The sequence below is a fragment of the Myotis myotis genome, unplaced genomic scaffold (genome assembly GCF_014108235.1).
Source record: "Myotis myotis isolate mMyoMyo1 unplaced genomic scaffold, mMyoMyo1.p scaffold_m19_p_6, whole genome shotgun sequence".
Lineage (NCBI taxonomy): Eukaryota > Metazoa > Chordata > Mammalia > Chiroptera > Vespertilionidae > Myotis > Myotis myotis.
The window spans coordinates 64555128-64570052 of NW_023416368.1; the positions used below are offsets into that span (position 1 = coordinate 64555128).

Here is a 14925-nt window from a genome sequence, read left to right on the forward strand (position 1 = left end):
GGGGATGTTATATTGAAATAAAGTAATAGAGTTAATGGGGGAAAATCTATGTATTGTCCATCTCCCTTAACCCCTTCGCCATTGATCTGTTTTAGCAATAACTGTATTAGTCCAGCTTCTCTGGAGGGGGTCTGTGAAGCACTGCATGGGTCTAAAATATACAGCCAACCAAGTTACGCCCCTTAGCTGCCCCAACAACAAGATGTAATCCAAATTCCTTAGCACAGCACTGGCACCTTCCAATTAGTCCTTCATAGCCAGCCTTACCTTCTGACATGGCCTCACATTCCCAGCCCTGTAGTCCAGCATTCTAACAGTATACACTCAAGGATCTACACACCCTTGTACAAACTATTTTCAGAAATGCTCTTTTCCTAAACTCTGATACAGTTCTGTTCTACCTACAAGGTGTCACTCAAATTTCTCATCTCCTCTGAGGCAACCCTCTGACTTCCCAGGCAAAGGCCCTTCCTCTTCCTCTTTGTCCCCACAGTGTTTGTCAGGTACTACTTTATCACACTGTATTTTAACTCCTGGTTTACATGTAACTGTTTCTGAGGGCTGGTGCTATATTTTTACTCTTCTTCAAAAACATCCCAAATTCTGGTAAAGCCTGACATCTCAGGGGGCTACAAAGTTGTTGTTTAATAAATAAATGTGGCTTGATGGTTGGCTCGTCAAGAATTGGTGCTATCCTAATTCCTTTCCTTAACTTCAACTGTATCAAATTGGTCTTACTGTGGAAACCACCAAAATAATTTAGTTCTCTAACAACAAAGTAAACCCCTTTAAGAATTTAAACCCATGTGACCCTTTGTATTCCCAGAGCATATTATGCACAGAATAAGTTTGCAGCTACACATGAAGTAAGCTCCTCCATCCACTCCTTTCTTTGGAGGTGGCCTGCAGAAGGGGATGTCTACAGAAGGGACTACCATGGGAGGACAAAGGACCTCAGGTGTCTTTTGGATGGAAAATCGCAAAACCTCCTTTAAAATTCCTTTTTATCCTGGGATGAGTTTCTCTCTATAAATAATGATTTAAAAAACAAACAACAAAAAAAGCTTTCCTAAAGTCACTACTTTACTAGACTATTGAGAAAAAAAAAACACCTTAAATTACTCTTCAGAATTGACTTGTGCAATCAGAATTTCTGGTGGCATGCAGGAAGCCACTTGCAAGATGAAACAGTGTCAGTTGTGATTTCAGAGATTCTACTGGCTTGGTACCTATGGCTGCTAAAATTTCCCTATCTCGAAGGTGCTGAGCTAACTAACTTTGGAAATAAGTGGATGTGTGTGAGACTAAAGAGAAAAGGAACTGCACACGAGCACTGTACTCCAGATAATAAAATCGTTTCCCGCAGGCTACCAGTTAACAATGCTGACACTGCAATACATGCATACGAAGTGAAACAATTAAATGGATGGCAGGTGGTGAGAGCCAGGCTTCTCACTGTGGGAGTGGGAGTCTACAAATAAGCAAGGGGAGAAGGCAGAATGACCCATGTGGTAATGGGTTATGAATAATAGAACTATCAGTACAAACGCATGTTTAACTTAATATAGATACAGATGTTACATATACCAATATTCTATATAACAAAAGCCTAATATGCTAAGTGTCCGGCCGTCCATTCAACCATCAAAGCATAATATGCTAATGAGATGCTAAGGCTGCTCAACCGCTCACTATGACGTGCACTGACCACCGGGGGCAGACACTCCAACCAGTAGGTTAGCTTGCTGTTGGGATCTGGCCAATCAAGACTGAGCGAGACGGGCTGGGCACGTCCTGGAGCCCTCCCACAGTCCCTCCCTGGCTGGCCAACCTCCTGCGTCCCTCCCCAGCCCTGATTGTGCATCTGTGGGGTCCCTCGGCCTGACCTGTGCCCTCTTGCAATCTGAGACCCCTTGGGGGATGTCGGAGAGCTGGTTTCGGCCCAATCCCACTCAATGCAGGAGCTGCACCCTGGTGGTCAGTGCGCTCCCACAGGGGGAGCGCTGCTCAGCCAGAAGCCAGGCTCACAGCTGGTAAGCACAACGGCGGTGGCGGGAGCCTCTGCCGCCTCTGAGGCAGCGCTAAGGATGTCCAACTGATGGCTTAGGCCCGATCACCCGGGGCCTAAGCTGTCAGCTGGACATCCCCCGAGGGCTCGAGGCCTGATGCACAAAATTTGGGCTTGGCCCACGGCACCTTGCCTCGGCCCTCGCAGCCACAGCTTTGTCTGGAAGGTCGTCTGGAAGGACATATGGAAGGTTATCCGGTTGGAAGGTTATTCGGCTGTCCGGTCTAATTAGCATATTATGCCTTTATTATTATAGATTTCTATACACAGCATAAACTCCTATTTTTTGCTTCTCAGCTAAGAAGGCCTATAAGAAATGACACTCTAGTAGCAATAAGCACATCTTGTGTCCAAATCTTGGAATCTAATACTATTCTCCAAAGAAAGTACAAGGCTCCATGGAGAAACAGCTGATTCTAGGACTGGAATAGGAAATATACAAGACAAGTCTGGATCATCTGGGAGTGCCAGAAAGTAAGGAAGTGCTCAAAATACACACACACACACACACACACACACACACACCAAAGTGGGTATGTTAAAGTAACACAGGAGCCAACTGAGAGAGCTCCATGGCTTCCATGGCCAAAGCTGGAACAATTTGAGCAAGTAAATAATGTAGAATTGGGTTATAACACAAAGTATAAAATACATATCTATGAGCCCATGATATAAATGAATGGCTGAATGAATGAATTAATGAATGGACAAGGGGAAAGAGACAGATCTCCCATGCCAAAGAATTCCAAATAGTTTAAGTAGACCAAGATGACTCAACTATTTTTATTTAACATAAATAAAATGCTGTGCACTTTACATTACATGACATATATAAACAAAACAGCAGGACTCAATAACAAAGTGCATCTAATAACATGGGAGCAAAGCTGTACCAAGTATGTTGCAGGACTCTGGAGCTACACAGAAAGAGCAAAGGGCTCCTCCAAGCCCTTTCTGAGTGCCAAAGCTGGAAACAGAAATGAGGGAAATGTCAGGAGGAAAGGCACCTGAGACCTGGATCCAGTCCTCGGACACCAAGCACCAACCAGGTGGCCTAACTGGTGAGTGGGCACATATCACTGGTGAGACCAGCAGGGTGCTCCTAGTCTTCAGTGGAAGGTAGAGGCCCACATATAATGTATGGCAAAGCCCCACACATCTCCAAGTCCTCCAAATTCTAGATCTTCAGGTTCCTACCTTTCTTTTCCAGTAGAGAATCTACCTCAGATTGGAACCACAAATCAAAATTAGTAGCAGAATCGTGTCCTAAAGCAGAAACCAAGTGATCTTACCACCAGTATTAGGAAAGCTCAGGCTTAAAGTAAGGAGAGAGAGGGTGCCTGAGATAAAATCTAGACGGAGTGACTCTAGGATAGAAGAAGGGGTGGCCACGTCAGCTGGCAGGCCCTCCCTGAGTCATGGGTAAAGTTACTTCCACACATATTTTCCTTCCCCTCATTTTACAGTCAATATTCAGCAAGCAAATTCCCAGTACAATCAGCTCAAGGAAGCGTCCCTCTAAAAATAAATTTCTCAAAATATATTTAGTCTCATATTAGTTTGGGTAATAGAAAAAAAACAGCCCATGTTGTGCAATCACTCCTAGATGCTGAGCATCAAAGTTCTAGATCTTCAGATATGTGAGGCTATCTTGGAATATGGAGAAGAACAAAACAAACAAAACAAAACCCCAGAAGAGGAGGCCAGTCTTCTATTTTCCCGACTACTTCACCAGTGTGAAGAGTTCAGTCTGTTAAATAAACCAATAAAAGGAAATACAAATACCTGATCGAGCAATGCCACTGTCCCTGTCTTCATTCTGCCCTCTGCTTGGCATGTCAACTGGAGTGCTATGTGCTAAGATAAAGGCAAAAGGAAACCATGTTAGTGGGCTCTTCAAAGAAGGAAGTTGTTGTTTTTTTCAGTGAGTATAATGTTTGAATTTCAAAATAGGCTACCGCTATTGATGATTGGCATAAATTTATATAGAGATTAATTAGGAATCAAAATTAAATGCATAAAAAGACAAAGAGAGTAAGAAGAAAGCAGAACCAAGTAACGACTTGCCTTCACTATCCTACTGTAGCATATAAACTTTTTTGAGTGATGCTCATCTCTAAAAAACTGAATAATCAACTAGTGATGCAGTTAAAACAATGAACAAACATTCTCAGGCAGATAGTTTTAGCCATTTTCCTCATTAGGAGTAGCATTTAAATAGCACTGTATTTTCAAAATGCTTTAAAATCAGTTTTAGTCATAACTATAGGCAACTCAAGGAAGAAAAATACTTGAAAACCATTTCATAAATGTAAAAAATGTTTCTCTGTTTGTAACCCACTCTCTTGGCAGATAGAAAGCACATATTCATTTTTAAATATTTCTTCCTCCACTTCTTTTCCATGTACACCCATATACAGTACTACTGCAGTTATTTAGAAAAACTCATGTCCTGGCATGAAGTTTAGAAAACACTAAAATATTACAGACTTCTAGGAATGCTTCAGATTGATTCAAACTGCAACTGCATTCTTATCGAGCTAGAAAGCAGATGACATATTGCCACAGAAAGCTTGAAACCCAGGGCCCTGCCTGATTAATAAACTTGCTATTTTTTGAAGCTGTTTATTTTCACAATTTTACAGAATATATAAACATGTTATCCTTACTTTAAGTAGGTAGGAAGGTGTCAGTTTTATTGGGGCATCAGTTAACTATAGCGTTTAAGCATATTTCAGGCTACAACGAAGAACAGAATACCATTTGCCATAAACACAACCTTTAATGTTAGTGATGAAGGTTCCCACACTTGTTAATCATGCCAGACTACAACAGCCATTCAACAGACTTAGCTAGCAAGGCCAATTAAATCTCAGACTTTACCTACCCACAGAGACCGAGATGATTACACCTGTAAAGAACCTAAAAACTTTGTTTAAACTGCTTAAATGAAAGAGAGAGAGAGAGAGAGAGAGAGAGAGAGAGAGAGAGAGAGAGAGAGAGGGAGAGAGAGAGATGTCTTCCATGCTTTTATTAGAGTGATTTTTGAAGAAACTCCGTGCAGGTACGAATGCAGGTGAACACATGAATAAAAGATACCATGGCAAAGGGGAAAGGTTCATAGCAGCAGAAGAGGCCTACAAAAATTAGAAAATGTAATCCTCTTAGAAACACTAAGGGCTCATTTCAGACCAAAATCAGCTTACCCTAGGGTTTAACAAAGACATTGACAAGAGAGGTTCACTGGTGAAATTTTCAAAACACCATGAACTTGGCTGCATTTGAAACGAATATTGCATATCGCCAAGAGCCCCTTGGATTTCTAGAGAGGTACCAAATAGGATTTTTTTCTAGGAACCTTCCCAGGATTTATTAATATGTGTGTGGGTCACACCATACTCAGCATTCCACACAAACCTGCAAAGAAAGAAGCACTCCGGGTGAGCCGGAGAGGTCCTCCTTCTGCCACCCCCTGCAGCAGCTTGCTGCTGCATGCCTGCAGCAGACCTAGGGACAGAAACACACAGAGGAGGGCAAACAAAGTATACACAAAAAATAAACACAGATTCAAGATAATGCAAAAAAAAAAAAAAAAAACCACACAAAAAAACACAACACAATAAACTCAAATAAAGCAAAACACACACTTACAACAGTAGTATTCAGAAAGAAAGAACCCATTCATGGGGCTGATTTTTACCTAGGTTACTTCCAGTACGACAAGGACCCAAATTATTCTGATTTGTGTTCAGCTTTCCCAAGTTGGGGTCTTGGTTGATGTATTCAAAGCTGTCTTGCAAACTAAATCCCAGGAGGGGAGGAAGGGAGAGAGAGAAGAAAAATGTCAAGAGATGAATAAAGCTGCTTTCTAAGAGAATCTCAAATATAGACACCTTATCAATTGCTCAGACTTTTCTTTATAAATGAATAGTCTTACATCTACCAGTGTGAGATAACTTTAGGGGAACTTGCTAAAGAAAAAGAAAAGAAAAGCTTTTTGGAGGCAGTCCAACCTATAAAACCAAACAATGCATTCCTAACAGTTTCCCATTACATGGGATACCAAACTCTATGAATGTTTAACAATTCATTAGAGAGAGAAAGGGAAGGGGAGAGAGAGAGAAACATTGATGTGAGAGAGAAATATCAATTAGTTGCCTCCCATAGCACCCCGACTGGGGGGTCTAATCTGCAACCTGGGCATGTGCCCCGACCAGTAATTGAATCCAAGACTTTTGAGTGTATGGGACGATACTTCAGCCAACTGAGCCACACAGGTCAGGGCCAAACTCTACAAATTTTGATCAGTGGCTGACACATAGGATATTGCTATTAATTTCTAACTTCTGTTTTAGTGACTGACACTCAAGATGTTATTATTCATTTCAAAGGTAATTTTATAAATATCTTCACAACAAAATTAATCTGAACTCTTAGTTAACATCAATGAGCAATTCAGCAACTTTTTTCAGGAAGAGAATACAACAGAAATTGATATGATTCCTACAGAAGTTTGAGTTCGCAATATCTAAAAATTTGTGAGGGAAGCAGATTTTAATAATTCATTGTATTTATAATAAGTAAAATAAATATAAATATTTTGAAGGTAATACAGAATAATGAGGCCACAGTAATTTTTAGTGAAATCTGAGCTCAATATTCTACTACAGGGAGTTCAGGCAATAAATGTTCAGGTAATATCAAGGGTCTGAAAAAGAATCTCTCACAAGAAATAAACATCACTTCTCATACTGGCCTAAGTCATGACAGTCCAATGCTAAGTGCTCGAACAAATAAATCCATTACTTTGTTGAAGAGTAAGCGGATTTACACGATGGTACTCAAATCTACAAAGCAATATATTTTTAATTTCCCAGGATAACAGCCTTCATTTCACTCATAAGGATGCCCCTTTGATTTATAACTAACCTTTCTTTCAAATGTACCAAAGTATTGCAAGTGTTTATATTTTAAAAGTATATAAAATATGCCTGCTAGTAAAATTCAAAATATATAAACAAATGTACCAGAATAAGAGTTAAGTTAGCTATTTCAGTATTTTTCATCTACACAGAAGTACATAATTAGAGGAAGAAAAAACTCTTGAGTGAAAATCAGAAAACTGCACAGCCCAAGAACCAGCCGAGCACAGAGGCCACACTGACAGCTGATTAGATGCAGGCATGGACAACCCGTCCTGCCAAACAGGTCCTCAGCAGCCTGGGCAGACTCTCTGTGCACTTTGTTCCTTAAACAAATAAACACACTAACAAACACGTTTTCAAGTTTGTTTTAAAGGACAAAAAGACTGGTAAGTTCCATAAACTCATTAATGTGATTCCTCTTTTTCCTCCCTTTGCTGTTCATTTTCTAGGGCAGTGGTCGGCAAACTGCAGCTGGCAAGCCACATGCGGCTCTTTGGCCTCGAGTGTGGCTCTTCCACAAAATACCACGTGCGGGCGCACACGTACAGTGCGATTGAAACTTCGTGGCCCATGCGCAGAAGTCGGTATTTTGTGGAAGAGCCACACTCAAGGGGCCAAAGAGCCGCATGTGGCTCCCGAGCCGCAGTTTGCTGAGCACTGTTCTAGGGTGTGGAAGCTTAGTGATGGTAGTAAGAACATAGTGGGCACCAGAGGGACCCAAAAGATACAGAGAAGCGGTTATTTGTTTTTAAGTCCACCTGATAAAGTCAAAAAGCCTTTTCATGTGCACTGTGTATAGGAAAATGTCCACTTTTAAGATCCCTGTGTTAATGTGGACTTACCCTGCTTCTCATTTCAAAAGGCATTATGGCCCTTGAAGAATTACTGTATCCAGAAATAGCCACCTAGAAAAAGGGCGGGGGGGGGGGGGTGATACGCAAAATTCCAAACTTACTTATTTGTGCTCCCACAGAAGCTGCCCATTCTAGCAGAGAAGACTTTACTAATCATCAGTTGCGGAGGAGAGCTGTGTGTGGGTGGGTGGGGGACAGGTGGAGGAAACAAAATACATTTTGGAATTAATGACTCAATATCACCATACCACTTCTCACAACCAGGAGAAAAAGAAGCCCAAACTCACCGTATATAGTGTATCTTTAAGGTGGAGCCCTTGTAACTCATTGCAACTGAGCCAAACATCATTTCCCCTAGCATGTTGACATCCGAAGCTGGTCTTGTGTACTGCCACACACGAAAGAAACCAAAATCAGTTAGCGTGTGGCACAGTGTGATACACAAGGCAATAGAAATAATGTTCATTAACCTCTGGATCCCTCTTTAGTTTAGTGGGTAATTACTTATCACAATGCAATTGATCATTCTATGATCTTAATGATGATAGCCTCTTTTTTCTCAAATTATTACTAATGCCCATGATTTCTTATTACACAATATCTTCAGAAGGATCCCAGTGTTTTATCAGATTATTTTTAATTTTGTTATGAAAAACAAATGTTTTTATTATCTCCATTGACAAACTCTACATAGAAAGATTATGTTATGGAGGAAACAGGGTCACTCTTTCCTTGGTACTAACACATTTCGTACCGCTCAGGAGTTTTCTCGTGTTTCGCGCGCCATCTGTTAAGGACCGCTCACGAGTGTTCTCGTTTTTCACGCCCACGGAAAAAGGAGCAAATCTAGATACTTATGTAAATTTTGTTTGGTCCCTCTTCATAGAGGAAAATGTTTTACGCAGTACCATACGTTAAAAAAGTACTAGGAACTTTAATTGTTCAATTGTTTTTGTAAATAAAAATGTTATAATTATTGAAAAACAACACCTAAAGTGCATTATGATGATTTAAATAACGTGCAGTTTGCCGAAAAACGTGCGGTCCCCAGCGTATGTCTTAGAGATTTCTACGCGGTTCGCAATGTGCTAAGAACACATCCTGGAAAGAAATAGGGTTCAGTGTTGTTCAATCAAATAATGAACAGCGTTGGATAATAATGCCAACTGGTGCAGGCAGGGTTCATCAGGTTCCAAAAGATAACAGATGGTTTGGTACCTTTGAAGTTTTACACAAATATTTTTTGAATATTTGATGCCTCTAGCTTTTGACAGGTTTTCTTGTCCCCTTTGTCATCCAAAAGGGTGGACTCTGCTGCCTCCACTTTGCCCATTCTCATTTGCTTGTTAGCCCACTGCAGTCTCCTCTACTCACACTGCACTAGTGACTCTCTGTCAATTCCAATGGACACTTCCCAGTTTGCTTTCTTCAGTATCTCTCTTGGTAACTCCTTTAGAGCTCTTTTTTCCCAGAGCATCCCTTGAACAGGGTTGTTCCCTGAGGGGCCTCCTATTCACTTACTGCATTCTCAACCATTATGATTTTGATTATTCTTTGCATAGGAATATCCACCACATCCTTAGCTCTAGGCTCAAATCTCTCCTTGAACTCTCGAATCCTATATCCAAAATGCATTCATTCACATATATTTGAATATTATGAACATCTGATATGTGAGTGAATGCATTGGATATAGGATTCTAAGCACCTATTATAAATGCTGGTGACACACTGACAAACAGGACAGATATAACCCAGCACAGCTTAACTAAAACAAAACAACCATCTCTCTGGGACCCAGCCCACCAGCCACAGTCTCTGCTAGTGTGCTTTCCACCCAAGCAAAGACATGGGAGTCATCCTTAATACCCTCTTCTCAATCGTTCTTTCTTAACTACAAATATACACATGCATACATACATACACGCAAGTACACTCATGTACACACACAAACACATATACACATCTACCTGTACGTGTTTGCAGAGGAGGAAAGAGAAACATAAATCTATCAGCTTTGTTTAATTAGGCTCCTCTCTGGTTACAGCTAAAACTAACCCCTTCTTACTACATACAGACAGAAACCAACTTGCTTTCATATTCTTTATTGGTAACTTCCACACACGACCTCCATTTTTATAATCTGCTTTTTCTTGGGCTACAAGGTCCACATTCCAAGTGTGATTCTCAATCAGTTAATTTTCGGTGCATGAGATAATGCTCAACCAACTGAGCCACACCGGCCAGGGCTTATTTTACACTCTGAGACCCAGGAGCTCTGTGAAATAAAGGCAAATACATGGCACAAGTCCTGACCAGGAAATTAATAAAGCTCTATAGACGTGTGGCTGCCAGTTATTTCCTTGGCTTTGCTCTTCCAGCAACATGACAGACAAAATTTTACATGGATCAAAAAGGAAAAAACTGATATACCTTCCATCAATGTACAGCCTCTGCTATTTAATACTTATAAAACTTTTCTTATATCTAGTTAGCCAATACATTTCTCAATAACTCTAATCCCTAGCCTCTACTGACTTACAACACACACACACACACACACACACACACACACACACACACACACCAGCATAAAAGATGCTCCCAGCCCTCTGTCCTTCACACTCAAGTTACATCTTGCCCTTCCTTCTCCTATTCAAGGTTTTCTTTTCTCCCTTCTACTAGCAAGTGCTATTTTCTTAGAAGGCCCATGTACATTCCCAGAATCCTTAGAGTTCTTATAACAAAGCTGGGAAACACATGTGTATTAATCAGCTTCTCATAACAAGGGAGCAAAACCAGAGGGTTTACCTCTGCCTCATTGGGTTGTATTATCTCTGCTTGATCACAGTTTTTATCAGGAGATAAAAGCCACCGTATGAAAACAGCATTGATGTGAAACATTTAAGAGAGCACGTTTTGTTACACTGATTCTCATATTCCTGGAGTGGAACCCTCCAGCAGGCATTATTCCCTGTGGAGAAATTAGCGTCAATGACTTCACCCTGGGGCACTCCACATGAGAGGGATGGGGTACCTGGTACTTGGGAAGCTGCTCCTTCGCGTACTGTGAGGCTCCCCCAGAAGAACTGTAGGAAGAGATGCTGCTGCTGGTGCTGCTGCTGCCTCCCTGACAGCACTTGGCTGACGTTTTAATAGGGACATCCTCTGTTTTCTGGGTTAGGAGAGACAGGCAAGGTGAGTGTGGCTAAATATAACGGGGTTCCTCAACACGCTCCGCATTGGGAACTCCTTTGTTAAAACATTCTGTATGTTGTGCTAAGTGCATAGAAACCAGAAGCTTTTATTTTTATTTTTCTACTGAGGACAAAATGTGGTTCCTAAGAATCTATAATATTTAGGAGGGAAAATGCTGGAGAAGAGTACTGGACAGAAGGTGGTAGGTTGTGTTAAGACTTTCTCCTCTTTAAATAATGCCACTATTATTTACTTTCCAATTCATGTTTCAAAATCATCAATAGCTCCGGTCTCTGTATTTATTATTAGAGGATTTTGAGTATTAAAGAGAGTCATAATTTATTTTAAAAAAAATGAGAAAGACATTGCTTCAAATTCCAATTTTTTCCAAATGGAACTAAGAAAACAAAAATATTAATTTGGAAAGACTGGGTTTGTGTATTTAATGACACATCTCCTTTAAAACTCCTTTAAAGGTAATCGGAAAGAAAATCATGAAGTTGAGTTTGTGAAAGATGAAGCCAAAACTCTGAAACCGGAGCTCCTGAGAGTTGCACAGCATGTGATGGAAATTTGGCCTTTGAAGGTTAGAGGTACTAGAAGGTTATCTGCTATACATTCCCTAAACAGAGTTCACTGCTAATTTTATGACATAAAGGTATAAAGATACATCTTTATTAAATTTTCCCTTCTTTCTACACCCAAAGATAGTACTCCCAACAGAAGCATCCTGTGCCCTCTATGGTAAGTTGTTGCTATTCCAAGTCTTGTTTTTCCATGTGCAGTTTTTGCTTGGAAAACCATGAATGCAACTGCAGCTTATCTAATCTCCAATGTGAGGGTCACACTGGTGGTCTAATGCAAATGCCTGCAGGCATGCGCTTGATACAAACTCATGAGGTATTGTGCTTACCAAGGGGGTGGAGGGCTGAAAATGGGGAAAGAATGTAAGGAAAACGTAAACTGTGCTGGTCCTTAACAGCCTCTCCAGAAGTAATGGCATTCAAAGTTGCACTTGGTTTTCCCGAGCATCTGACACTCCCTCAACACCCTCTTCAGATCTAGCTGTTACTTAATACCACTTAAGCCAGAAACACAGCCCCTCAGAGGACCTAAAGTGACACGAAGCCCACACCTGCCTCACAAACTGCTGGAGCCTTTGGCTGGGGTACAACATTCTGAGTAGTCTATAATTGGAGATAGCACCTGGTACAGTGAAGAGAGCGCCCACTGAACTTCCTGTAGCCTTGGGCACATTACAAACCTCCCTGGACCTAGTTGCCTTTTTGATTAAAACGAGTGCTTCAAAAAAAGCCTATATTCCAGATGCCAGTGTCAGCGCTGCTCTGACTAAAGATTCCAGTTGCTTTTTGAAAACCAGTGAGAATTGTTTCCTCCTCCACCTGTTATGACCATTAGGAGCCCTCAACTAAGCCAGCTGTGCAAGGTCTTCAGGGCAACAGGAAATGATATGGGAAATGAAGGGGAAACCACGTCCCGCCCACCAAACAAAGGGTCAAGTGTTCACCTAAACTTTGATACAAATCCACCATTAAAGCTTACAGGTGAATCACCTGAGACATTTCAATTCTTACCCCCCACCCATCCCTCAAACCTACCCAACAAGCCCAACAACTACTGTAATGATTAGCTATCTGGCAGACTTCCACTTTAATGCACTACAGAATCCACCCAGCTAACTGCCTTTAACCAAACACTTCCTTCCTGCAGAAAGGATCCTTATCAAAAGCAGGAAAACAGCCCCTTGGCCCTGATGAGACAAAGAGCATGACATAAACTATTCATTTACTTTAGCTACACATTCTGTAAACTGCCAGAATTTGGTCAGTATAGGTAGCAAGTAAAGAATGAATATAATGGATTTATCTAATTTGCAAACAGCTGAATAACTATTGAAAAGAGAATGAAAGGCCTAATGGTGACAACTTGCAAGTACCCTGGACTAACGTCCAGGAGACTCAGGGAGGGCCAGACTCTGCTCCTCACCTGGACACATCACTTTGCCTTTCCCGTTCTGGCTCCAAGGGATCAAAGCTGCTCTGCCCTCACTTGCCCCATCCCCAGGTCCTCCCGTGCCCTGCCCCTCACCACCAACTCCACCACCCTGCCTCCCACTGAGAAAAGGAAATAAATAAAAGCTTCTTTGGCCAGGCAGGTCAAAAGCTCACTCCCTTTTGAGTGAAGATGACAAGGCATGTTAGCATGCTGAAGCCCCACACTGAGGGGAGCTATTTAATTGTGTTTAGCCCAGTGCTCTGTAGCATTGTCTATGAGAAATACTGACAGAATGATCTAATTATTTTCCCTTCAGGCTAACACTTTATGAATTTTAGAGTTCTCAGATTTCCTTTTACGCTGCACATATTTGGTATTAAAATCCTACTAGATTGCTACTCACCAGCAAATTCACCTCTAGTAATATTTACAGTGCAATGCTTGGCATCTGTCACAATTACTTGCTAACAGTTTCATCTGTGCATTAGTAAGAATACAAATGCAGTCCTGGCTGGTTTTGCTCAGTGGTCAGAGTATCAGCCCACTGACCAAGGGGTCACTGGTTTGATTCCCAGTTAAGGACACGTACCTTGGTGGCAGGTTCCCCAGCCTCAATAGGGGCAGGTGCAGGAGGCAATCGATGTCTCTCTCTCACATCAATGTTTCTCTCTCTCTCTCTCTCTCTCTCTCTCTCTCTCTCTCTCTCTCTCTCTCTCTCTCTCTCTCTCTTTCTCCCCTTCCTCTCTCCCTTCCACTATCCCTAGAAATCAGTGGAAAAAATATCCTCAGTGAGAATTAAAAGCAAAAAACAAAAGAATACAAATGTAGCCCAGAAGATGGAGGGGAAGTCGGGAAACTTTTCTTATGTTTCTTCTGAACTATCAATGGCTGTGTACCATAGAGCCAAAGAGACAATTATGAATTAATAAGTGATTGATCAGAAAGGGATTGTTAGAAGCACAAACTAAAAAGATGAAAGTAAAAGTGCATTTCATACCTGAGTTGCCACCTCTTCAATGTTGTGAACAGCTTTAGAATCAAACAAGACTTGTCTACCTCGCCTTTCACAGTCTTGGTAAACGATCAGGCGAATCTCATTCAGGTCAAACTCCGAACATGACCAACTATGGATTAAAAAAAGAGAAAGAAGTTATGGTATCTGTATGACCTGGAATAATCTTCCCCACCTGTGTGCCTGTGTGCACATCAGAAGGCCGCAAGTATGCAGAGACAGTGATCCCTTCATACCTGGGGCAGACGGCCTTGTCTGTGGACGCCAATGGGCCATACAAACATTGCCAATGTCCATGACAAAGGTTGGGAAGACTGCTTTACATAATAAATCACTGGTGAGAAAGCTTCTCTTTCCAAAGCTGTTTTGGGAAAAGATGGTAGCCAGAAATCCTAAGGACATGTGTAGAGAGCTGAATGTGGATGTCTGGGTTCTGGGAACACACCTGAGGCGTAGGATGTTCAAGCTTTTGTGTCATTGGGCTGGGAACCATTCAGAGCAAGTCAGTAGAGCCTTCTCTCTTCCTTTCCCATCCACCTGTGCTCAGGTCAAATCGGGAGAAATTATATATCCTAAGATTTAGTATTTTCATCTATTATGGCTGGCTCTGGCAAAGAAGTTTTAAAAATCAAGTACATTACTGGACAGCATCTAAATTGCTAAAAACAATAACAAATAAAGGAAGCATGTCTTATTCCTAAGCAGACCAAAAGATACTGGGATAAAGCTGCTCTAAACATAGGTTTGTTCCTGAATTAAAAATAAAACCAGAATGCGATAGTGAAGTGAAGGTCTGGGGAGGGGGCTAGTGGGGTGGTGGTGGGGGGGGGGAACATCTGTAATTCTTTCAAC

At 41.4% G+C, this 14925-nt stretch overlaps 1 protein-coding gene across 8 annotated transcripts in view; it reads right to left on the reverse strand.

The window, feature by feature from the left end:
* Positions 1–14925, reverse strand: part of FNIP2 (folliculin interacting protein 2) — a 131041-nt gene that overhangs the window by 52657 nt on the left and 63459 nt on the right. For 5 of the 8 annotated variants that reach the window (XM_036315295.1, XM_036315293.1, XM_036315294.1 and 2 more), the window contains exons 2-8: positions 14059–14185; positions 10885–11022; positions 8135–8235; positions 7949–8020; positions 5769–5869; positions 5486–5575; positions 3854–3925 (exon numbers count right to left, since the gene is read on the reverse strand). In XM_036315295.1, coding sequence (XP_036171188.1) covers positions 3854–3925; positions 5486–5575; positions 5769–5869; positions 7949–8020; positions 8135–8235; positions 10885–11022; positions 14059–14185 — 701 coding nt within the window. The remainder of the gene's footprint in view (positions 1–3853; positions 3926–5485; positions 5576–5768; positions 5870–7948; positions 8021–8134; positions 8236–10884; positions 11023–14058; positions 14186–14925) is intronic. The other 3 variants (XM_036315298.1, XM_036315296.1, XM_036315297.1) reach the window with 1 other exon arrangement.